The sequence below is a fragment of the Spermophilus citellus genome, assembly GCF_964194105.1.
Source record: "Spermophilus citellus genome assembly, chromosome: 17".
NCBI classification, from domain to species: Eukaryota; Metazoa; Chordata; class Mammalia; order Rodentia; family Sciuridae; genus Spermophilus; species Spermophilus citellus.
The window spans coordinates 71,012,178-71,036,579 of NC_138199.1; the positions used below are offsets into that span (position 1 = coordinate 71,012,178).

General features: G+C 57.4%; 1 protein-coding gene across 3 annotated transcripts in view; it reads right to left on the bottom strand.

Moving 5' to 3' along the window:
- The window catches only part of SDK2 (sidekick cell adhesion molecule 2), a 233,674-nt gene that overhangs the window by 9,897 nt on the left and 199,375 nt on the right, over positions 1-24,402 (bottom strand). For all 3 annotated transcript variants that reach the window (XM_081270316.1, XM_081270315.1, XM_081270314.1), the window contains 8 exons: positions 16,471-16,657; positions 13,983-14,120; positions 11,430-11,591; positions 8,764-8,889; positions 4,272-4,436; positions 3,145-3,285; positions 2,763-2,901; positions 1,260-1,386 (listed from right to left, as the gene is read on the bottom strand). In XM_081270316.1, the coding sequence (XP_081126442.1) occupies positions 1,260-1,386; positions 2,763-2,901; positions 3,145-3,285; positions 4,272-4,436; positions 8,764-8,889; positions 11,430-11,591; positions 13,983-14,120; positions 16,471-16,657 (1,185 nt within the window). The remainder of the gene's footprint in view (positions 1-1,259; positions 1,387-2,762; positions 2,902-3,144; positions 3,286-4,271; positions 4,437-8,763; positions 8,890-11,429; positions 11,592-13,982; positions 14,121-16,470; positions 16,658-24,402) is intronic.

Below are 24,402 nucleotides of genomic sequence, written 5' to 3' on the forward strand. Positions count from 1 at the left end.
CTCTTGCCGGCTGCTTCTAACCACAGCAGAAGCACATCCCAGGAGTCCATGCAACTGCCCCATGGTCAGAGAAAGTCCCTTTATCTTTGTCAATTCTACCTTGGATGTCTAGAATCTAATGCTGGTCACCATCTTTGGGGAAAAGAAAGAAAAGACGTGTGTTAGGGGAAGGACCCAGCCTGTGCGTGCTCGTGAGTCCCCCTAGTCGGTGTGGCCGCATGAACTTAAAAGCTGTCACAAGCTGAATCACAAGGCTTCAAGCAGCTTTGTTCCCCCACCAAGTCCCAGGGAAAGCCAGGCTAAGTTGGGGTCTCTGCCCACCAACTGTGAGCTGTGGACGTAGGTGGGCCTTTCCGGCTCCACCAAGCCCAGCAGTAACCCTGGAGCTGAGCACAGCAGTGCAGGGAGCGGCCTCAGTTCACTGTCGCAGTGCATGGTCGCACCTCCCTGCAGGTCAGCCTGCTCCCTTTGACACCTCTTGGAATGTCCTCAGCCCCTTAGCTGAGTGTCACCATTGCCTGGCCCACCTGGTGACAGCTCTAAGCTCTGTCTTCCAGAGTTCGGGTTCCCCTACCCCAACATAAAAGGCAGCACTGATTGAACGGTTGCTGTGTGCCACTCCAGGGCCAGACTCTCAGGGAAGTCCCCACAGAGTACCATGAGATGGCCTATGACCACCCCTGCCTGTTCTATGGGAGAAACTGAGGCTCAGAGAGGTAACCTAGCATATCCAGAGCACCCCAGTTCAGAGGCAGAAAGTCACCGACCAAAGCACGAAGTCTCATTGTTCTATACTGCTTCCTGTCCTAGGACCCTGGACCTGGGATCTCCTTTGACCTCAAGGAGCTGGGCTGAGCAGCTGTCCAGGGCTCTGGCTGCAAGGCCAAGTAGAGCTCCTCTTCTCCTGCCCCTTGCCTTCGGCATGCTCCTCTGCTGCTGATAAGCTGGTGGAGGGTGACCCCCGCCAGTCTAGGGGACCACGCTCTTGGGGGATCTCATGCGATCTAAGAGCCTGTCAGTCCCGGGGGCAAGCTATGAGCAGAACCTGGGGGTGGCACCTGACGTTCAAATGACTTCTAGTGAGTTCTCGGGCCTTCTTAGTCTCTCTGGCCCCAGGTAGGGAAGGAGGGAAGGAAGAAAACCCATGTGACGGACCATCTGCCTCCATGTGTGCTGCAGAGTCCTCTCCCTTCACTGCCCCTCGCTGGGAGGGCTGCTCCCCTGCCCCGCCCAGGGCACTCAGCCCTCTGGCCCCTCACCTGAGAGTCGGAGATTTCCGAGGGCTTCTCTGTCAGACTGCTGCTCTCTGCTGGGATGAGGTCGTTGTACTTGGTGACGTCCTCATCCGAGTAGTGGAGGCTGCCGGGGCTGGGCCGGGGAGGGGACCTGGAGAGAACAAGGAGGGGCTGAGAGGCAGCCTCACGCAGCACAGCCTCCCAGGCCACATGGGTTCCTCTTTTCTGTGACCCCACACCTTCCGCTGGCCCTGGGGAGAGGAGCCTGGAGGAGGAGGAGGGAAAGAATGGGCACCATGCTGAGGCTGCCCAGGCACCATGCAGGGTGCACCGACCCTGTGGCTGCCTTCAGGGCCCTGGAGCCTGGGGCTGGTTTGGTGCAAACAAGATTTTCTGTGTATTCACAGTGGGCAGGGGACACACAGGGGCCTAGATGTACGCACGGTGGGCGGGAGATGTAGGGAGAGGCAGGAGGTGAGGCCGTTGGTGAAATGGCCCCTTGTTCCATGAGGCAGGGCCCTGGAGCCAGCCTGGCGGGCTGCTGTGGCATGCAGAGCCCGCTGGGCCTGCCACACGGCCTCCAGCGGCCCTTTCTCAGGAAGGTCGGATTTGGCCAGGGATGAGAGCCTGTGAGCCCCACCCTCTGTCCTCCCCTCTGTCCCCCACCGAGAGCACACTCATGGCTTGTCCCTCCAAAACAGAGACAGAGAGAAGCTTTGTGAGTCCACCCTGAGAGAGGCCGCCCCCCTTCTTGCTGCGTCCAACGAGCCAGGAATGTCCATAGGGCCGAGGCTGGGGACAGGAGCCCCTGGCTGCAGTCACAACCCCCTGGAGCTCCTGGGGGCAGAAAGTGACCACAACCTATCGACAGAGGCCCCAGCAGTGGCCCCTGCCTTGGAAGAGGGCAGCCTGGCAGCAGCAGGGCTGGAGTCAGAGAGGAGCCAGAGCAGCAGAGGCTGGACAGGTGCCGTCGGCTTCCGCCTTCCCTCAGCTGCCGTCAGGTGCTGCAGCAGGTGGCAGGTGGGCGGCTGCGGCATTAATATGGACCAGGGAGGGGCTTCTACGCTGTCCCAGATGGGGAGGGGATAGGCCACGAATGACGGGGTGGGGGTGCACCTGGCAAAGGTCCCCAAGGAGCGGGCTAGGTGCCTCAGCGGCCCGGCTCACCTTGGGTCATGTGACCCCCTGCAGGCGGGCACTGGAGCGCTCGCCCTGGGTTAACTTGCAGAAATTCCAAGGTGCTTACATTCTGCTGCCACTGAGGGGTCCACTTAGAACCCACCTCCTTGTGAACTCCCCCGTGCGCCCTGGGCTGTGGCTGCGCCTGGGGGACCCATGGAACTGTCTCGGGTGCCATCGCTCCCAGCCCCAGAGTTTGAATGCGGCTTCCCGGGACCGAGGAAGGCCAAGTGGGCAGCACCTGCTCTGTGGTCTTCCCAGCGCGCCCCCAGCCTGCACTGCGGGGGCCCTGAGCTCTGGCCCCCAAGCCCCCATCCCGCACCCCTCCCCATGCGGAAGGCCCACTACCTGGTGTACAGGCCATTCTTTCGGCAGAAGGAGTTTTTGATGGACAGCCGGCGGTTGTTGAGTTCCAGGGCGGGGAAACTGCTTTCGTCCAAGCTCATCATCTCCCCGTGGCCCAGGGCTCCGGACTTGGCACTGCTCCCTGTGGTGAGGGGAGAGGTAGACACCTCTAGACCCGTGGCCACCCAGCCCACCCACTCCCTCACCCGGCAGGGCTCCCCTCTTTCTGCCGAGTTGAATAAGAGACTGAGATGGCATCCAGGAGCCCAATGTTCCCCACCTGAGCAGGCACTGCCAGGAGAGCAATCTGCCCACCCCGCCCTGGCCAAAAGGGAGACACGCGAAAGTCCAGTCCAGCGGCAGGGCTGGGTGCCGGCTCACTCACCCGAGTCTGTCTTCTTGGCGTATTTCTTGCTCTGGCCTCGGATGATGAGCACAAAGACCAGGAGCAGGATGAAGATGAGGCCCACGAGGGCGATGACCACCAGGAACCACCACTCCTCGTAGAAGGGGTTGGCCTTCTGGGCTGGAATGAGGATATGGGTGTCAGGTCCAGGCTGCTCCTGCCCCAAGCCTCCCGCCACAGCTGGGGCCCTTCCACTGCTCATGCAGATTAGGGCCGGTGGGTCGGTCTCTGTCCACCAAAGGGGGAAGAACGTGAGACAAGGTTGAAGGACCGTTTCATCTTTGGAGAAGGACAGCCTGGGGGGCCATTTCACAAAAGGCTCTGGGGTTGCTTCCTTGGGTAAGAGTGCTGGGATTGACTCATGATGTCTGCCAGGAACACAGGAACTGGGGCAGCAGAGTGCTAGCTGCTTGTCCTTCTCCCTCCTTGCTAGGCAGACTTGAATTTGTGTGGGTGCTTTTCTGGCCCGCAGGGGACCTGGGTGAGTTTCCCTAAGGTTCCGTTGAGATGGAACTTTTATCTGGTGGCAGAAAGCAGGGACTCGGGAGGCTGGACCCATGGAGCTTGAGGATGCTCTTCTTGGTACGGCTCCCTTCTTTCAAATACTGGGCTTCATGCACCCAGCCAAGAGGAATCCGGGTTGCTGCTGGTGAGGGGTTGCTCTTCTGCCCCAGTCAGAGCGTTTCTAGCCCCTGACTCGGTTCTATCAACCTGGGTGAAGGAGCAGGTGCATGTGGGGAGGGGGGAGGCTGTGTTTCTGAGCTCATCCAGCGTGTAGGAATTTTGAGCTGTCTTTGTGCCTTGGAGAAAGGGGCTGTACAACTCCAAGTAGTTAGTGATCTGATTTGGATCCTGGGTGTAGACGTGAGTCCTGTGTGAACTCTGAGATATGCTGGCTGGGAAGAACCAGGAGGGGGGGGGTGGCTGACACAGGCCCTGGCCTCAGAGATTGAAGCTTTGGGGAACTGATGGGACATATCATTTTGTGGCCACCCCAATGTTTCTTGTGCCCAGTGTGGGGTCTCTCCTCTTCCCCCACTGCCCAGTCACTGCCATCAAGGCTCTTCCATGGGCACTCCCCTGCTCCTTGTCCCACAAGCCTGTACCTGGCACAGACTGGGAAGGGCTGCTAGGGGTGCCGAAGCCGTAGTCGTTGACTGCAATGACCCGGAAGTCATAGCTCACGCCCGGCCTCAGGATGTCCATGCTGAAGGTGTAGGAGCTCACCTCCTTGGGGATGTCTTTGATGAGGATGTCCCAGAGCCCCTCATCTGCAAGAGCACAGAGAGGGGGTACCACAGGTGAGAGGTGCCTCGAGTCCTGCCCAAACCCATCCCGCCACTCCCCAAGGCATTGGGTGGCCACTGGGTTCAGTGCTTGGTGCTGAGGGGTCCCCATCCCCAGTGGGTGCTTTTTAAAGACACAGTTTGGAGTGTGTCTTTTATTCTTTGTTACTAAGACATCTGTGAAACGTTAATAAAATATGCACAAAGCAGAAAATACAGCAGCGACCAACCCAATCCAGGTTGAACATCCTTAATCTGAAAATCTAAAATCTGAAATGCTCCAAAACCCAAAATGTTTTGAGCACTAGAAGACAGACCACAAGTGGAAAATTCTTCACCACAAAAATTTATTTCAAGAGCAAAATTATTAAACTATTGTGTGAAATTATCTTCAGGCAATGTGCATAAGATGTATAGGAAACAGAAGTGAATTTTGTGTTTAGATTTGGGTCCAAACCCCAAGATATCTTTATATATATATATATATATATATATATATATATATACACACACACACAAATATTCCAAAATCTGAAAAAAAAATCCCAAGTCTAAACCACTCAGGTCCCAGGAATTTCGGAGAAGGGAGATCCAACCTGTACGACAACCTGGAGAAATAGATTCAACCTCTTTACCTTTGCATAGAATGAGCTCCACCTCTTCTGTTTTCTGAGTTACTAAAATGGCTGGTAACTCTGATGTAAGAGGCTGCCTAAGATCTTGTCATATGGGAATATTCTACTTCACCCAACCAGGCCCTACCTTTCCTGATCCCCTTTCCTACTTAAAACATGGAGTGGCAGCAGGTGGAAGTAAGAGGACTCACCCCTACACCCGTTTTTCTTTTTCAGTAACCCTGCAAGGACATTTCAATTTTCTTGAGAAGGTTTGGTCAAGTGGCCTGGAGTGGCCGGGATCATTCCCGGCTACCTCTTCTCTCTCTTTTTTTTTTTCTTACCAGGGATTGAGCCCAGGGGTGCTTAACCACTGAGCTACACGCCCAGCTCTTTTTAACTTTTGAGACAGGTTCTCACTTAGTTGCTGAGGGCCTCGTTAAATCGCTAAGGCTGGCCTCAAATTTGCGATCCTCCTGCCTCAGCTCCCTGAATTGCTGGGATTATAGGGGTGCACCACCAAGACCGGCTCCGCTTCTGCTTTTCTTAGGAGCAGAGATCAGAGGAAAGAGGGACGATGTCTCTTGGCCCCTGTCTGTTTGCCCCATGAAGCGAGCTTCGCCAGGGTCCTGTGGCATCCATCATGGTGGCAGGGAGGCCAGAAGGGGCCCTGGTCAGATGCTCTGCGTGGGGTACAGGGACCAGCCTGGCCTCTGGAGGGAAGCACTTTCCTGCTGAGGTTAGAGGAGAGATAATTGGAAATGTCTCCTTGGAGTAAGGCCCCTGGGGCTCTTGTCTGACCCCTTCTTCATGGGGACAAGGGGCCAGAGGTCTTAGGAGCACCTTGGGGGACTGAGCTCACATGCCCTCCCCCAGTGGCTTGCTCCAGGTGTTCACCAGCCACCAGTGGGCCCTCCAGGCTGCTCTCCGGGAGCAGCACCTCCGGCCTCACCCCCACAGCCCCTCTCGACAGGCTCCTGAACTCCTTCTGGAAAGAGCTGCCCCTCAGGCTGAAGCCGGCTCCCTGCTCAGCATCACGTCCCTGGCCTGGAGGACTCAGCGTTTCTAACAGAACCAGCATCTCAGTCCAGAGCGCCAGCAGAGTTGCCAGGGCTCCTATCGCTGTTTCTGACTTTTGGACCAAGTATGTGGCAGGACCAGCTAAGGGCAGCCCGTTCCCGTCCAGTGTGGACCTTGCTGACTTGGGGAAGGTGACAGGGGCCCTGCCAATCTTCATAGCTCTCCTCACCCAAGGCCCATTGTCCTGAGCCTCAGCCTCATGGAAGGTCCGATGTTCCTGAGTCTCTGCTTGTAAAACATCCTATCTTTTGTTCAATCTCTTTCTTGTTCGGCTGCAAAATTCCTCCAGGGCAAGGCTCTGGCCTTGTTGGTCTCGGTGCAGACTGAGCCCCCAGCACAGATGCCTTCTAAGTGTTTGCTGAATAAATGAACCAAGTCTTTCTCTGCTGGCCTGTGCTCAGTTTTGGTGCTTCCTGCCTTGAAAGGCCAGAATTTGGGGCAGGTGACTGGGTTCTCTTGCTCACCTTGCAGAAGCTATTGTGAGGATAATGGCAAGGACACCCTAACTCCTCTGTCCAGCATGCTGGGTCCCCTGCTTTCCTATCCATGCGAGGGCAATGGTGAGAGGAAGGAACTGCTAAACCCTTTTTCAGATGATAAAACCAAGGCTCAGAGAGCTTAAGTCATCTTCCCCAGGTCACTCTGCCACAGAGGCAGAGCTGGAGTTGCTGCCTGGGGTGGTCCGGCTCCTGGCATTGAACTTCCTCTGGTGCCCAGGACAGTGCCTGGAGCAATCCAGGGCTAACTCACTGCCCGCAGGCTTGTGGGAGACCCTGCTGCTGCCTTCTAGAAGCTGAGGTCTCCTGCCTGCTGTCTCTCTCCCCTTATTCTACCGCACACAGAGACAAAGGGTGGGGCCGGGGCAGCAGGGCCAGGCCAGAAGCTTCTGGAACGTGTCACTGCGGCCCTGGCCTTCAGCCCTGGGAGCTGGCTGGTCTGCAGGGCCAGGTCCATGGGTCTTTAAGTCCCCAGAGTGAATCCCCCCTGGCCATGCCAGGTACCTCCCCGGCCTGTAGAAAGTGGGATGTTCTGCTTCTTCTGTATAACACAAAGCACAAGCCAGACAGGGACAAGGTACCACGAGAGCTATTTTGTCCTGAAGATAAGGAGCTTGGGAGCAGAGAGGGAGCATGAGAGGTGGGCAGCAGGCTGGGAGGACAGGAGCTGCCTATCCTGGAACAGGAGGCTTCTTGCCAACAGCTTCAGGGGACGGCCATGGCACTTCCCCAGCCCTGGCTCCTGCCCCTCTTCCCCTCGGGTGGAAGAGGGCCTGCCGCGGGGCTCTCTGGGGCTGCTTGGCCCTGGCCTTTAATTAAGTGTAGTCTTGGTCCTTCCTTTTCTGCTCAGTCCTCGATTGCACCTGTGCCGGTACAATGGCACCAACTGCCAGGGCTGGGAGCGCAGAGACGAGTTGATGTCATAGCCCCCAAACTTAGAACACCAAGGCTCGTGCCGGGCCTCCCTAGGGACACTGGAAAATCAACAGGCTGGAGTCCAGGGCCAGCATTCCATAGCTGGCAACCAGGTCGGCCAACGTGGTGGGATAAACAGGCACAGGCCCCGGTTGGGAGAAGCACACAGTGGTCTCCTGGCCAACTCAGCTGCCTGCACTAGAGGGGCAGGGAGGGACCATCTGGAGCGGGGACTGAGCCAGCGCCATGTGCATCTCAGGCAGTTTGGCGCATCTGAGCTGCTAGATGGATTAGCTATTGCAACTGTGATTATTAGCAGAATATTAAGACAATGGCTGGTGGCAGCGGCCTTGGGAACTCCTAGAGTTATTAACTCTGCTTTTGGGGATGACTGGCCCTCGACTCTGCAGAGGTGGTACTGATTTGTCTCTGGAATGATTCGATATTCCGCATGGGAAGCTTTAACTATTGATCCGCTTGAGGACTTCTCATTATGATTATTATTTGCTGTCGGGTTAGAGCAACAAAGTCTTTCCTTTCCCGGATTCAGTTACACAACCACAGATCCGCATGACACCCAAAACAAGCCTGCTGCGCTCGGCTGGCCGTGGTGCCTCTGATTAACCTAGAAATCTGGCAGCCAGGGAGCAGGGGTCCTGTAAGGGGAGCCCAGGAAGTAGGGGAAACAGGAGCAGACAGGGAGCAGTCGCCCCGAGTGACTTATCAGCTGCTCATCCCCTGATGGCTTTGGAAGTTCTTGTGATTGGATTTCAGGCTTGACAGGAGAGGCCGGTGCAAGGCACCAACTGCCAGGGCCGGGATGGCAGAGACGAGCTGACAGGCAGCGGGCCCTCCTCCGCCAAGCAGTGTCCGCCAGGTGCTCAGGAGGGTGTGGGATTTAACCACCATGCGCCACATTCTTCTGGTTTCTGTGACCATCCTCAACCCAGATCAGACCTTGCCTAGAACTAAGAGTCCTTCTCTGGTGGCTTCTTACCCAAGCAAGAGTCCAGCTCAGAGAAACCCCCAGCCCCCATTTCTCCCTCCCCAACAGGGCCCCGGCAGCCCCCCACCAACAGTAGCATGAGTGTCAGACACGAACCCCAAGTGTGGGGACTCAGGAAGGGGCAGGAAGTGAGCTGTGGAGACTCTTCCCAGAGGGAGAGGCAGCCCAGCCAGGCAGGGCCCATCCCAGTGTGCGCCCACCTGAAGGCCTGGCCTCTATGACGTAGCGGGTGATGGGACCTTTGCCAGGGTCTCCACTGGACCAGTGGATGGCGATGGCAGAGCTGTACCTCACGAGGATGGGCACTCCTGGAGGTCCTGGGGCACCTGCAAACCACACAGTGAGCGAGGGGTGTACAGAACCCCCAGAAGCTGCCCAGCCCCTCAACCTGGGCTGGAGGAGCAGGAGCGGGGCGGCCAGGCCCACCCCGGCCAAGAGCCGCTACAGCCGCGATGCTGAGGCCCGAGGAGCGTGCTTCCTTCAGGCCCGCCAGGCTGCACCCCACTGGTCACCCCTGCACCCCACTTCCAATCCCAGGGCAGTGGAGGGCATGAGATAAGCAGGAAGGAGTCAGAGGGGTTTGGTCCCAGCCCAGAAATGATCAGATGGGTGACTTGGATCACTTTTCATGTCCCTCCAGTGTGCCTCAGTGTGTCCATCTGTAAGGGCCTCCGGGAGGCTAAGGCTTGACGGGATGTGTCCTGGGGGCGGCCGAGGTGGCTGCCGTGAGAGCAGATGGGATGCTGGCTGGGAGGGGGCTGAAGCGCTCCCACTCTCCTTTCCTGGCAGGTGATGGCCCTACCTCCTGCTTGAACTTTCCCTGCCCCCAACTGCACTTGCTGCTAGGCCAGGTGAGGAGAGAGGAGGCCCCGGGAGCCTGGGCAGGCGGAAGGAGGAAGAACTGAGCTCCCTGCCACCCCTCTGGCCCGTAGGTGTGTCCAGGGAGCAGCCTGGGACATCGCCAGCCAGGAAACCAGAGCAGGAGACAGGAGGTTGCTTCTGTAGACAAAGGAGTGTCAGGCATCTGTGTACAGAGGGCCCTGTGCCCCTTCCTTTCTTGGGGAGCACTTGCCAGGGCAAGTGGGGTACCCGTCCCTGGGTTGCTGCTGTCTCCAAGCCCCCGTCCCTCCTGCTGTCGTCCACCAAACCTGCTTCCCCCAGACATGGGCTTGGCCTCTCCAGAGCCCGGCACATACTAGGTGCTTCCTGGGTGCTTTTGGGACCCAGGAAGGTGCTGGAGTATAGGCGGCTGGGGGCTGCCTGGTGAAAATGGCAGAGAGCCCAGCACTGCACGGAAGCTCCTCCAGGCCAGCAGAGCATGTCGGCCTGGACAGGAGGCCAGGGACTTGTCACATGGCTGGGCAGCTCACTGCTGGGCCTCTCCGTCTGTCCTGCACTGTGGCCTTGGAGGACTTTATCTCCTTCCTCCCTCCCTGCCCCAAGGAGCATCCTGCCTGCAGTCCAGGGAACAGTAGAGCTGGGTCTTTCAGGTGTGGAGGGCGGGGGTGACCCTGGGACAGGATAGTGCTCAGGGCTGAGGGAGGGGCTGGGGCGCTGCCTGGGGCTCCAGGTAAAGGAGGGTCTGGCTGGGCTCCCTGCAGGCTCCTCCCACCCATAGGGGCCGGCCGGCCATGTTCTTTCTGGGTGTCTCTCCAGCCTCCTGCCTGCATCTCCCACCTTCCATAGAATAGCCACCCTCCGGGTGACCCTCTCCTGTCCCCAGTCACTGAGTAGCCCTCCCTTTGCTGGCCAGGGCCCTTCCTGCTTGTGGTTCCTGGGAAGACTCAGGTGCATGCGTCTAGGGTGGGGCTGGGGTCAGGTGCAGGGTGGAGCTGGCCAGCTGCCTCCAGTGCCCCGCGGCCTTTCTCTTCAGGGTGCCCAGAGACAGGTCTGCTCCTCTGCAGAACCATTCCCGGGAACAGAAAGCGACCAGAAAGGAAAAGGGAGGAGTGGCCAGATGGGGTCGCCAGGGAGAGACAAATCCACCGCACGTGGAAGGACAGGAGACCAGGGTTCTGCTGGGCGCTGCTCCCTCCTAGAGCCCAGGCCTCCTGGGGAGAGGTCCCTGTTGTGTGGGTGGGGAGGCCGAGGGAGGGCAGGGGACGTCTGGGATAGGCTGCCGACTTTCTGAGTTAAGGAGGGGGTGGGCAACATGGCCGAGAGGTGGCTCTTGTGTTCAGGATGGGCTGGGCCAGGACTCTGGAGCCTAAACCTGGCGCCACACACAACTGGGGGAGGACGCCAGAGAAGGGGGATGGTTAAGGGAGGTGATCAGGGAGGGCTTAAAAAGCGGAGAGTTCAGACATGCGTGAATACAAGATGGCATTTTGTGGTGTAAAGGTGGCTAGGCGGAGGGTGAGGGGCTTGGCTCTTCAGAGGTTGCCTGCTCCACCAAAATTCCCAGAGGTGCCCAAGTGGTCACACCCTCCAGGTATTCCTGTGATTAGCGCAGACTGCTGGGGAATCAGTGCCGGGGGAATCGACATCTCTGAGCCCGCACCCTGGAATGCACACTGTAACAGGAACTGAGGGGACTCTTCTGGACCCACTCTTAGAGCATTGGTGGTTCTGGGGCTGGGCCAGGCCAGAGGCAGGGGACCTACTCACCTGCATCCTGGGAGGGAAAGAAAGGGGCACGTGGACAGGACTGAGTCCTGAGAGGAGGGTCTGGGTTTGTGACTTAAGGATCCCAAGGACTCAGATGCCATTAACCAAGTGCAGAGCCCAGGAGGCTCGAGGAAGGGAGGGGACGGGCGGGGGAAGAGCCAGCTCTGCGCTCCCACTCTGTCTGCAGGGTCTGGCAAGGCTCTTGACACCTGGGGGCCCCCTCTGATTTGGGGTGCTGAAGTGCTTATGGCTCCCCTACCTTCTCCTGGGCCTGTGGTGACGTTGGCCTCAATCTCGGGCCCGTAGGTGAAGGTCTTGGCTCTGATGCGGAACCTGTAGGTCATGCCCTCGGCCAGGTCCTTCACCTTCAGCCACAGAGGGCTGCTCCCCTTCACGTCCACTGTCACGATCTTGCTGACCCCTGGGGAGGCACAGTGAGCAGGGGTTGAAGCAGTTCCTAGGAGCCAGGCCACAGGGGCCACTCGGAGCTGTGGGGCAGGGGCAGCAGCCTGAGCCCCCAGACACAGGCTAGATAGGACAGTAGCCCTGGAAATCAGGCTGAAATGTCACCAGCCCCATGGCCACTCAGTTTCCCAGAGCACAGTCCTCTAACTGTTCTTGGAGAGAAGCGCGCAGTGGTCAAAGCGTGAGAACATCTGTGACCTGAACAGGGTCCGGTCGCACCCGGCGGGAAGAGCACTCACGTCCTGTAGCACTTACAACGGTACCCCACACTGACGTCACCCCACTTTTATCTCCTATGTAACGTCCCATGAAACTTGAATTCTAGGCACTATCAGGAAAGCCTTCTATCTCTCCATAAGCTGGAGGGGACACCGGTGACTGGCTCCAGACCCCACCCTGGCCCCACCCCCAGTCCCACCTCTAGTCTCCTCTTTCCTCCAAAGGGAGCTGAGATCCCCCAGGGCCTCCATCACCTGCCCCTTTTTAGGACAGAAATGAGGCTGTCCCGGCACCTCAGGTCACGGCAACCAGAGGGCGGGCTGGGGGCTGCTTTCAGGTGGGGGTGTGTGCTCTGAGTCCAGCCCCTTCACTGCCAGCCTCCCTAAGGGCCAAGTTCCTTTCCCATTCCAAGGTCCACGCTGGTCACCATGCTCAGAGCCCAGCGCTGGCCCTGGGTGTCTTTGGGCATGCCTCCCAGCCTGGTTTCAGCTGGTTCTTCTATTGATCCAGGGGATTAAGGGCCCCTAAACAGGGAGCACCCTAAACATAAGAACAGAGCGCCCAGCACCCGGGTGGTGCCTGGTTGATTCATTGAGGAGGGAGCAATGAGAGGGTGGGACAGCGGGAGTCTGGAGGGATGAGGACCAGGACCCGGGACACGGGGACATCTGTTTCCTGACACTGCTGGACACACCCCTTGCCTGCCTGGGCCTTGTCTTTCCCTGCAGGGGAGGGGGCTGCTGGAGTCCTGGGAGGCTGGTTTGCTGCTGGCCCACACCCCGGGCTGGGGCAGGAGCCGGGCAGACACCACGCTGTCTGGACAGGGCTTCGTCCAGCCTCATGGTGAGCTGGGCTGTGATGGGGAGGGCGGGAAAACGTAAGCAGATACAGCTCAGCCGAGTGGATCCTGCACACTGAGAGACGCGCTCGTGACCCTCTAGGCGGGAGATCCCTGGACAGGCCAGGCAGAGGCCACTGTGTTGAAAGCTTGTACTGACCCCCTGCATCTTGTCTCTGTGACCTCCGTCCTGGGACCTGTCCCCAGGTCTTCTCCTCAGGCCCCACTCCCCCTTGGTATCATAACGTACAGGTCCACTCTGCGGGACAAGCTCCTGGCACCCAGGTGGTGGCCGGGGAGACTGAGGGTCATTGTTCCCTCCACTGACCCAGAACTGCTGGCAGCAGAGTGTTCCCAGGATCCGCCCCTTGTACTTGCCAGGCTCCATTGTTGGGAGGCCTGAGAGCAAGAGGGATGATCACAGAAGTGGTCACTTCCTGCCACCAGAGCACCCATGGCAGGCCAGCCACTGCCCAACAGCTCACTAGAACCAGCAAGTCCCAGGCCTCAAGCCACCCAGCCTCCTCCCTGCCTCTAAGACCCCGGTCCCCAGGAGATGGGTGATAACAGAAGAACAGCTGTTTCTGGGCACCCTGCTCAGCTGAGCTCGCTCACACCCCGTGTCTGGGCAGCCTTGGGGGGAGGAAAGCAGGCAAGAGTCTGATGTCCCCATCAGGGTCCAAGGAGCCCTGCCTGGGGCCTGGAAGTGGGGCCGAGAGGGGGGGCTGGAGGGGTCTGAGGGCAGCTTTGATGAGCGGGGCTCAGGTGTGAGGGGCATCTGTGGGGCAGGGCTCTTGATCTGCAGCTGGCAGATGGCATGAGGGGTGCAGTGACCCCCGACTTGTGCATCTTCCTGGGGAGAGGCTCCGAGGCTTTGAGCAGATTCTCAAAGGGGTTACTGACCCTCCAAAGGGCAAAGAAGGTCGGCCCTGGAGGAGGGCTGAGAACTCTAGGGTTCGGGAGGTGCTGGAGTAGGACAGGACTGCCAGCGGTCCCCTTCTTCAGGGTCCCTAGACAGACCTGTCCACCTTGGAGACTCAGTTTCCCTGGCTGCTCTGCTTGGGGTTGACTGAGGGGAAGAAGGGATTTTAGGATTCTCTGTCTAGAAGGTGGGGGTGTAGAATGCTGCCCTCAGCTTGCTGGTATTCAGCCTGGGGAACACCTCTTCCTGGTCTGGGCCTCAGTTTCCCTGTTTGTAAGGGGGGAAGACTCTCACTGCTTCTAACCAGTGCACAGCGACTGTGGCAGGGACCCCGGAGGACAGGGGCTGTGTGGGGCAGGTCCACTCACCGTCCACTGGGGTGCAGGGCTCGTAGACCACCCTGTAGCCCTCCAGGACACCGTTGGGGAACTGCGGAGCTTCCCAGGACACGTTCACTGAGGTCGTGGTCAGCTCGCTGAACTTGACTGAGCTGGGCGCGCTGGGGGCTGCGGAGACAGCACAGGGGTTTGTTTTCTCCTTCTGCGGACGTTCAAAGTGTTGGGTTTGGTTCCAAGAAACTAGCGGGAGTGCTTGGGCCCGGGCCCGGGAAGAACAAGAATGCCTGGCTTAGAGCAAGGCTGCAGGAGGGGTCACCAGAGGCCACTGGACCCCTTCCCCGCCTCCCTCCATGTTAGCACTCGAATTTCCCAGATTGAAGTCCCTGGAACAGGAAGAAAAGGGAGCTGCATTTCCGCCTCAGGTTGGAGAATTTGGACTTGTCCCTGAGGAGCGGCTGTGAGCCTGGCTAGCGGCCCGGGGCCAGCCATCGCACCTCCAGGGTCACCGTGGGGCAAGGCTACTTCCTGGCTTTGAGGGGTGCAGCTTTCGACTTTCCTGGTGAGTGAGGAGGTGGGGTGTGCGGGCCTCAGACCACCAGGAGGACACTAATCAAGGAGAGGCCGGGACGTAGCCGGCAGAGTGGCCTTCCCCTGGCCCCAGCTCGTCCCAGAGACACCATGCTGTCAGGGGGAGCCAGAGCCAAGGACAGTCGAAGGCTCCGGAGGAGAAGGGATGTTTCTCAGCCGCTGTCCTGAAACATGGGGTGGGGGGCCTCAGAGGGGGACCAAGAGGGAGGCAGGAAGCACCCCCTCCACGTGTCCCGGATGGACAGGCTATTATTGTCCGGCGCTGCCTCCCCGCAGGGCTGGAGCTAATCTGGACGGGCTTCCGGCTCCAGAAGCGCCAGCTCGGGAGGCAGTGTGGGCAGCTCCGTCCCAAGCGCCTTTGAAGGAGGGAGGTGAGCTCAGGGCCCTTCCTGCCTCCCCTGGGTAGAGACATGGGACAGAATGTTCTGTCCTGCGGCTGCAGCCACAGGAGCTTCCAGACTCCTAGAGCCTCACATCCGGCCCCAACACGCTGGCCGAGATTGGCTGGGACAAGCAGACAGACAGACAGACAGACAGACAAGAGACCTGCACAGTCGGATGCTCAGAGCCCAGCCTCAGCCTGGGGCGCCTGCTCCCTGCAGCTATTTAAGAACAAACATGATCCGCTGCAAGGCGAGCTTTGGGGTGGTAGGGTAGGGGGCTGTGGGGAGGCGGGGGCAGAAGCCGGCAGTGGTCCTCTGTAACCATGGGGACAGGTGCTAGGACCCCCATGGATGCAAAAAGCTCAGGATCCTCAAATAAAATGGCACTGTGTAGAACCTATACCCCTCTTCCCATGCCCCAAATCCTCTCTAGGTTCCTTACAACATCCGACACAATGGACAGGCTACGCAAATAGTTGTCGTACAGAATGGCCAGGAAAGGTTCCTAGGGTTCAGTAAAGATGCAGTGGGAACTCTTGGTTCTCCCAGGAATCCCGGGTTCCAGCCTCTGCTCCCCCATGACCAGCTGGAGGACCTTGGGTAACAGATGTGTTTTATGGGGAGACCTTTCCCTGGTATTGCCCATTATGGGTACTGGAAGGAGGATCCAGGGTGGTTCTGCCCAGGAAGAGGCTTTGGGTCCTACATGGCTTGCTCCACATTTTCTGGCCACAGAATCCCTACCTTTGCCTTCTCTGATCTGCCCTCCTGTCCAGCCTCCCGTCTGGCCTCCCTGCCTCCAGCCTCTCTCCTCACAGTCTGTCCTCTGTCCGGCATTAAGAGCAATGATTTTCAAAATATTAACCAGATCTCATTGCTCAACTGCTTAACCCCTCCAAGGGCTTCCATGCCCCTTAGAATTCACCCCAATCCCCCAGGCCCTCAGAGGCCTCACCCTCACCCCATTTTCTTGTGGGCACTGGGCTTTCTCTGTGTCCCTGCACTGTCCTCCAGCTGCTGGGCCTTTGCACCTGTTGTCGGGAACCTCCCCATCAGGTCCACCCCCTCCTGAACTTCCCACAGCTGGCCTCTTCTCACCCAAGCCTCAGCTCAGATGTCCCCACCTTCCTGAGGCCAAGTCATCCACTGTGGCTAACTAATCTATTTGCTTTGATTCACGCCCCTCACCAGGGTGGGGATTTGTTGTTCCAATTGTCCCTGGCATCAAGCACAATGTGGGCTCATGGAGGACGCTCAAATATTGGCCGGATGAACAGAGGCAGGGGGATGAAGGGAGGAGGGGAGAGCCAGGCAGGGGATAGTAGTGATCTGGGGCCGGGGTGAGTGCGGTGAGATGTGGGGGCTTTCTCACAGCTTATGGGGACAGCTTCTCTTTTCTGAGCTCTCGTGTCTGGGCCCCTCTTTGGGGGCTGGGATCTCGCACCCTGAGGATGTCTTGGGGTCCTGAGTGCCCAGCCCAGATCCTCAGCGGATCAGGCAGCTGCCCCTCTGAGGCAGACCAGCCCCTCCCTGGGGTCTCTCCCCACCTGCTTGCTGGGTTTGGCCCCAGGTGGGGGCGCTCTGCGGCCCGTCTCCTGCAGCGTTGAAGGCCGCCACGCTGACCATGTAGGCGGTGTAGCCGGTCAGGTTCTTGAGCTTCACGCCATTCTCAGCCAGGAAAAGCGTCTTCACGCGCTCCGTCAGGTTCTGCCGCTGGGCTTCCCAGAAATATATCTGTGGGCACAGAGGACTGTGGGAGTGAGGGGACAGAGACACAGGGCTCCCCTCCTGGCCCTGGCCCAGGGGCCTTAGAGACACATTTGCTGGGTGAGGCGTCCAGGAAACAGGAGTTTCTAGGAGATGCTGTAGAAACCTCTGCAAGGCCTGGCTTTTCCCAGCCAAGGGCCCTAGTTGACAGTGGGACTGTCAACACCACGGGGTTCAGTCCTTGGCGGCTCCTTCTCAGTCCCTGTAGGACCTCCCACTGGACATCAGCCTCTGATTACAGATCCTGGAGGAATCTGCCAGCTGTCAGGCAGGAAGCTGAGCCGAGAGGTGAGCACCAACAGAGTTGTCCACCCCGGCTGAAGGGGGTGCACGGGCAGCAGCACCCCACCTGGGAGCGGCTGGGGGAGGGTGAGCCCTAGCCACTGGCCCCCAGACCTGCTGCAGGTTACCGAGGACTCCAGGAAGCACAGGCCACACTGTTTACTAGCAGTGACCTGGCCAGGTGACTTCTCTGAGCTGCAGTTTTGTCATGTATACAGCTCCCGGTTGTCATGGGAGGTGAAGGTCAGGAGAACAGGTATGGCCCAGTGCCTCCGGGGGCGGGCGTGGGGGCGTGGCTGGCTTTGGAAGGTAGCTGTCTGCAGGTTTCGGGCCAGGAGCGCAACAGGTGCCCCATGGTGCTTCCACTGATCTCGCCTCCAGCAGGGGCTGATACTCCTGGTTACCCAGTCTGGCAGATTCTTTGACTAGTTTACAACTTTGAACCAAGGGCACCTCTTGGAGGATTCGAGATCATTTGGCGCCCCCTGCTGGCCGGAGGGGTTTCCGCATGCTTTCCAATGTCCGGCTTTTCTTTCTTTTTTTTTTTTAAGTAAATTTTTTTTAGAGAGAGAGAGAGAGAGAGAGAGAGAGAGAGAGAGAGAGAGAGAGAATTTTAAAATATTTATTATTTTTTAGTTCTCGGCGGACACAACATCTTTGTTGGTATGTGGTGCTGAGGATCGAACCCGGGCCGCACGCATGCCAGGCGAGCGCGCTACCGCTTGAGCCACATCCCCAGCCCTCAATGTCCGGCTTTTCAAGGTCTCAGTTTATCTGGAGGAAGCCCATGAAGGTCAGCCTCTTCTCATATGGGTGGATGGGCAGGAGTTGAGGGGGTCATACATAAAGCCACTCATTCCTCCCTTGTCCATTCACCGCCACGGGACGAGGGCTCCTGCGTTGAGGGGAAAGGTCAAGGCTAAGGTCGGCCCCTAGGTGGGATTCGGAAACGCACACCAGGAGAATCGGCAGACTCCCGTAGATAGAGGCTGTGGCTGGATTCCTGGGGGCCTTGGCACTCAGTGTTGGGAGGAGATTTGGAACAGCAAAGGAGAGTGAGCCGGAGCCTCTGGCCAGAGAAGCCAGAGAAGCCAGCCGCCCTGGAGGAGGGAGGGACGGCCTGTCCAGCAGCTGCCAAGTCAGGACGAGACCCGAGATCTGAGCACGGTGACCAGGGATGAACACTTCCATGGTGATGGATTGGGAACCTACTCAGAGGGGGTTCAAGAGAGAACGTACCAGGCACCGTGGTGCACGACTGTAATCCCAGCAGCTTGGGAGGCTGAGGCAGGAGGATCGCAAGTTCAAAGCCAGCCTCAGCAACTTAGTGAGGCCCTCAAAATAAAAAGGGCTGGGGATGTGGCTTAGTGATTAAGTGTCCCTGGGTTCAATCCACAGTTAGAGAGAGAGAGAGAGAGAGAGAGAGAGAGAGAACACAAGAGGAGAAGAGTTGGATGAAGAAGAAATTCCAGGAGATTATTTAAGTTTTTTTTTAAATTGTTTTTTTAGTTGTAGTTGGACACAAGACCTTTATTTTATTTGTATGTGGTGCTGAGGATTGAACCCAGCACCCTGCACTGCTAGGTGAGTGCTGAACTGCTGAGCCATGACCCCAGCCCCTCCAGGAGATTCTTTTTGAAGAATTATGCTGCCAAGGGACCAGCCAAAGAATGGGGATGACTGGAAGAAGATGTGGGGTCAGAAAAAGGCATTAGAAGGGAAATAAGCTGGGGACAGTGACGCACACCTGTGATCCCAGCTACTTAGGAGGCTGAGGCATGAGGACCACAACTTTGAGGCCAGCCTCAGCAACTTAGAGAGACCCTGTCTCAACATAAAGAGGACTGGGAGTGTAGCTCAGTGGTAGAGCACCTGCCTAGCACGCCTGAGACCCTGGGTTCAACTGCTGGTCTCACACACACACACACACACACACACACACACATCTCAGAATGTGTTTGTGCCCTGTGAACAACAGCCGTGGTACAGGGTGGGGTGGGGCGGGCGGGAGGGTCATGGCTGGCCCCTGGCCCTTGGGGAGGGGAGGTCAGGGCGCAGGACCAACCAGGGGTGGCATACACACAGACAAGCCTTCTTGTCTGGGCACTGAACGCAGCTGGCTTCGTTAGACGATGATTAACAGCAGGAAGGACACAAAGGGCCTGAGCCAGGTCCAGGTCCCCAGGGGGCCGGCGGCTGAGTGGCAGTGCCAGGACACCTGCTCCAGAGGCAGGCGCCGGGCCCCTTGGGCTCCCATGTCCCAGGTGCCCAGGGTCATGCCTGGTGCCGGGAAACACTGCAGGCGAGGATGTGCCTCCCGTAGACAGGGTTGGCTCAGGAGCGTGTGACGTGCCACCACTGTCCTCTACCTGCTCAGTGCCCTGTCCTTTTCTTAAGATTTATTGAAGTAATCGACAAATAAAAATTGTCTCTATTTAAGGCCATGCTCCGCGCAACCGACCCCTGCAACCAAGCGCATCCACACACCCACCAGCTCACAGTTACTCTTTTCCCCTCTTGATCCTGGGGATTGAACCCAGGAGCACTTAACCACTGAGTGACACCTCGAGCCCTTTTTATTTTGAGACAGGGAGTCCCTAAGTTGCTGAGGCTGGCCTTGACCTTGCGATCCTCCTGCCTCAGCCTCCTGAGCTGCTGGGGTTTCAGGTGTGCACCATGGTGCCTGGCCTGAGTCACTTGAGTTGCTGGGATTTCAGGTGTGACCACTGCTCCTGGCCTGCCCTTTCTTCTGTGTGTGCTGAGAACACTTAAGCTCTACCCTCAGCAAATTCCCACTGTGCGGTTCTATAAGCTCGTCACTATGCAGCCGTACACGAGACCCCCCCAGAACGAATCTGCCGGTGTAACTGGACTTCTTAGGCTCTGGGCCATGTCTCCGTTTCTCCCTGGCCGGGCAATCACCCTTCTATGAGTTTGACTATTTTATTTTTCCCTCGCCACTGAGTTGGACTCCATGTGTACGAGAGCTCAAGTAGCATGTGTCTCTCTGTGTTTGGCTTATTTCACTTAATAGAATGTCTTCTGGGTTGGTGCAGGTGCGAGCGGCAGGCTTTCCCTCCTGAAGGTTGGGTAACATTCCCTGCCTGTCTGCATCCACGCTGCGCTTTCTCCACCCACTCACCCACGGATCAACATTCAGGCTGGTTCCACATCTTGGCTGTGATGGATCAGGCTGCAATGAATAGGGGAGGCAAATATCTCTTCAAGATTCTGGTTTCAAGACGGGTGCAGTGGTGCACCCATGGTCCCAGCAACTCTGGAGGCTGAGGCAGGAGGATCTAACGTTCAGGCCAGCCTTGGCAACTTAGTGAGGGCCTATCTCAAAATTAAAAAAATAAATAAATAAAAAGGATTGGGGATGTAGCTTGTTGCGAGCCATCCATGGGCCGTGTGTGGGGACCGTTGCACACAGTAGCCAGAGGAGGGGTAGATCTAGCACGGTGGACTCCTGGTCAGGGACTGATTTCCTGATGCAGGTGAGCCCCCCCTCAAGCTCTGACTAAGACCCCGCACAGCACCTGAGATGGGTGTGACCTGCTAAAAGATGTCATCAATCTGCTGACCACAGACATCAGGAAGCAAGACTCCGCCTTGAAACCTTATCCCTGCCTTTGATATCCCTGTTATAAAATAAACCAAACTCAGGTCCTCTCTCTTTCCAGCGAGGAAGTGTGACCCTTAAGGTCAAAGAGCGTCCTGCCCTGGATTTAAAAAAAAACTCCTCTGTGTTGTGTGATTTTTTTTTTTTTTTTGTTCTTTTGTTCTTAGCTTAATGTTGCAGCCAGCCCGTTTAAACCCAGTTTCTCTTCTCTGAGAGGGAGACGGTGGAGAGTAGCCTGGTCACAAAGTGCTCTGGGTTCGATCCTTAATACCAAAAAAAAAAAAAAAAAAAGAAAGGAAATCTTGATTTCAGCCATGCCTGGTAGCACCTGTAATCTTAGACTGAGGAGGCTGAGGCAGGAGGATCACAAGTTCTAGGCCAGCCTCAGCAACTTACTTAGACTCTATCTCCAAAAATAAATAAATAAATAAATAAAAAGGGCTGGGTATGTGGCCTAGCGGTAAAGTGCCCTTGGGCTCTTATCCCCAGTACCAACCCCACAAAAAGCCCAACTGATTTCACTTCATTTGGATAAATACCCGGAAGTGAGGCTGCTGGATAATATGGCAGTTTGATTTTTAACCTCCTAGGGAACCTCCAGGCTGCTCGGCACGGTGGCCCGGCCATCTGCACCCCGCGGACAGCACACAGGGTTTGGGTTCCCCAGGTCCCCTGCTATCTGTGACTCCTGGATGACACCTCCCCGACAGGTGGGAGCTGATATGTGGCCCTGGCTTCCACCTGCACTTCCCGGTCGTTTGTGACGTTGAGAACCCTTCCATACCTGCTGGGTATTAATGGGTCCTCTCTTGAGAACGGTCTACTGGGGTCCTTCACCCCACTTTTAAATCGGGTTACTGTTTTCTTGCTCTGAGTTGAGTGAGCTCCATGGTCTGGCTCTGAACTCCCCATCAGGGGCACCGTCTGCAGGTGTTTCCTCCCATCCTGCAGGTTGTCCCCTCTATCCACTCCTCTCTGCTGTGTCTCTGTCCTGTCCTGATGCACCTGAAACTGGCTGAGCTGCAGCCAGAGTGAAATCCCCCCGCTGGGCGCAGACCAGTCGTCTCGGGAGAGCCAGGCTTTAATGCAGGCGCACGGCCCGGGTGGGAGGCCGCTGGGTATGGTGCCTTGTCCTAGCCCTGGACGACCCTGTCCTGAGTCCTTGGGGATTTCAGAGGCCAAAATCCGAGGGTACTCAGGTCTCTTCTCTAGGGTGTTGTAGTGTTGCATTCAACCTATGCACATCCTCTGTGCACTTTACCATCTCAAAGTTGCTAATAATCCTTCACGCAAAACAAAAATGCTGTGGCAACCATGGCTGGTCGGTGGGTTTAGGAATAATGACAAGGTAAAGTCCATGGGTTCAGTACAGATTCTTCCTGGAAAAAATATATTTGGCACTGGGGATATATTTCTGTATATATATTATATTTTGGTGCTGGGGATTGAACCCAGGGGCGCTTTACCACTGAGCTACATCCCCAGCCCTTTTTAAAACTTCTTATTTTGAAGCAGGGCCTCACTAAGTCCCCCAGGGTGGCCTGGGACCTGCCATCCTCCTGCTTCAGCCTCATGAGCCGCTGGGATCATGGAGTGCGTCTCCACACCTGACCCCATAAGAGTTAACTTCCAGCAGGTGGTGTCTGGAGGGGCTGGTGGGCTGTGCTCTGCCAATCCCACTAAGCCGAATTGTCTGGCTGGATTCTAGAATCTTAAATAAAGCAACCAAGACCTGCAGAAGGAGATCGGTGTGATGTCCATTTAACGTCACGTGACTGCCTCCCGGGTTGCACCTTGCTCCTCTCCCCCAGGCGGTGGCCGTGGGGTGCCTCCCTCCAGAAGGGCCTTCCTGTGGACGACCTTTCTCAGGTCAGGCTTAGAACCTCCTTTATGTCTGTTAACCTCTTGGTCTTAGCATCGTCTCCCTGTGGAGGGCTCCACAGTCCACATCTGCAGCTTAGAGCCAGCTGGAGGTCCGTTGTGTCCCCAGCCTCTCTTCAGGGTCCTGCAGATGTCCAGCAGAGGTTTTGCACTGGACATATGTGGAGCTGGACCCTGGATCCCCTCCGGCCTCCTCTTGGGTCCCCTCTCCTAGGCCCTCAGTTCCTCTGGCTCTGCCTTTAGTGCGGAGCCCGAGGCCACCACGCTCCACGGCTGCTCTGCCTGGCGTGAGTCCCAGGGTCACCTCATCTGGCTGGATCAGACCCTTCTCCAGTTTCTGACCTTTCATTTCTCAGCACAGCAACCAGAGTGACCCTCCAAGTCCACAATCTCAGTGTCTCTCCTCTGCCCAAGCCCTCCTGGGCTGTCATCTTTCTTGGGGTAAAAATCCAAGCCCCCGAGGGCCCTCGGTGCCTGGCCTGCTCAGCACTCATCTCTCGTCATGCTCCCCAAGTCACTCTGGGGGCTCACAGGGCTCCCCGCTGCTCTGTGGACACTCCAAAGCCTGGCCTACCCCAGGACCTTTGCTCTTCCTGGAATGTTCCTCTCTGCGTCTACGTGCCTTGTGCCCTGTATTCCTTTAAGTTTTGTTCAGGTCTCACTTCCTCATTAAGCTCTTCCCTAACAGCCCTGTTTAAAGTTTTGAGGTTCCCCCTTGGATCTAAGCCCTCCCTTCCTGGACCTGATGAATCATCTGGCAGTATTACTTATTTTGAACATTTGTGGTTTCCTCCCCCCTAAAAACTCAAGCTCCTATTGTCTCTTTGCTCACTGAGAACAATGCTGGGCAGAAAATAACTGCTCAATAGACACCTGTTAACCAGTGACTGAGAGATGGTGCTTGAGGCCTGCAAATGAAGGTGCCCGTCCACGCACACGGCACCCAGCCTGACCCAAATGCAGGATCACTTCAGCCGCGCTTGCTGGGCGGTGACACGAATGTGTGGCTCCCCCAGGTGAACCAAGGCTGATGTCAGCCCGTGTACGTTTCCTCGGTTTGCGCCACGGCGGCTGCTCAGGTTCCGAGGTGTTTTCTGGAACCGGTGCCTGTCCTGGGTGCTTTGTGCGGTGCTTCGGCGCCCACACGTTTCCTGGATCTGTGTGTGAACTCACAACTTTCAAACCTCGACAGTCTGGTAGCTGCCAGCCTGCGCTGGCTCCGCACGGCGCCCTGCCCGTTCCTTGGGAGGCATATGCTGGGGTGCAGGATCGGGTTCTCCCAGCTGGCGCGCCTGGGCAGAGCCTGGAGGGTGGCATCCATCTCGGGAGCTTCCTTGGCAAGACGCCCTCCTCCCTCCTCCCTCCTCCTCCCTCCTCCTCCCTCCTCCCTCCTTCTCCCTCCTAGGTTCTGCCTTCCCTGGGCTGCGTGGGAGGCTTGCTGGGCCTTGCTGTGGCTGGCCCAAGGGGTCACCAGGCCCTGCGGCTCACACCCTGCGGGCCCACACCCCAGGATGCTGCCCAGGGCTTTTCTCTGGAAGGACATGTACTGACCAGGACCAGCCAGCTACCAGAGTGGACCCGACTCTGGCTGGGGGTGGCGCAGGCCTCCAAGCTGGCCGAGGCTGCGAGTCCCAACGTCTCCAACTAAGGGGACATGCTCCTTGGCCAGAGGCCTGAATTCTGACTCTTTGCTGTTCTGTGACCTCGACAGGCTACCCACGGAAGGCCTTGGTCTCTTCACCCGTCCGTGGGCCTCTACACCAGGGGCTACGTCTGTATAATGGGTTTCCTCCTGTGTATCAAAGTCACCTGAACTGGCTTGGTTTCCTCATCTGTGTGATGGCGACTGGTATCAAACCCATCTGTCTAATGGGCTTTCGAGGAGAGGATTGAAGCGTTCCAAAGGGCTCCATGAATTTTAGGGACC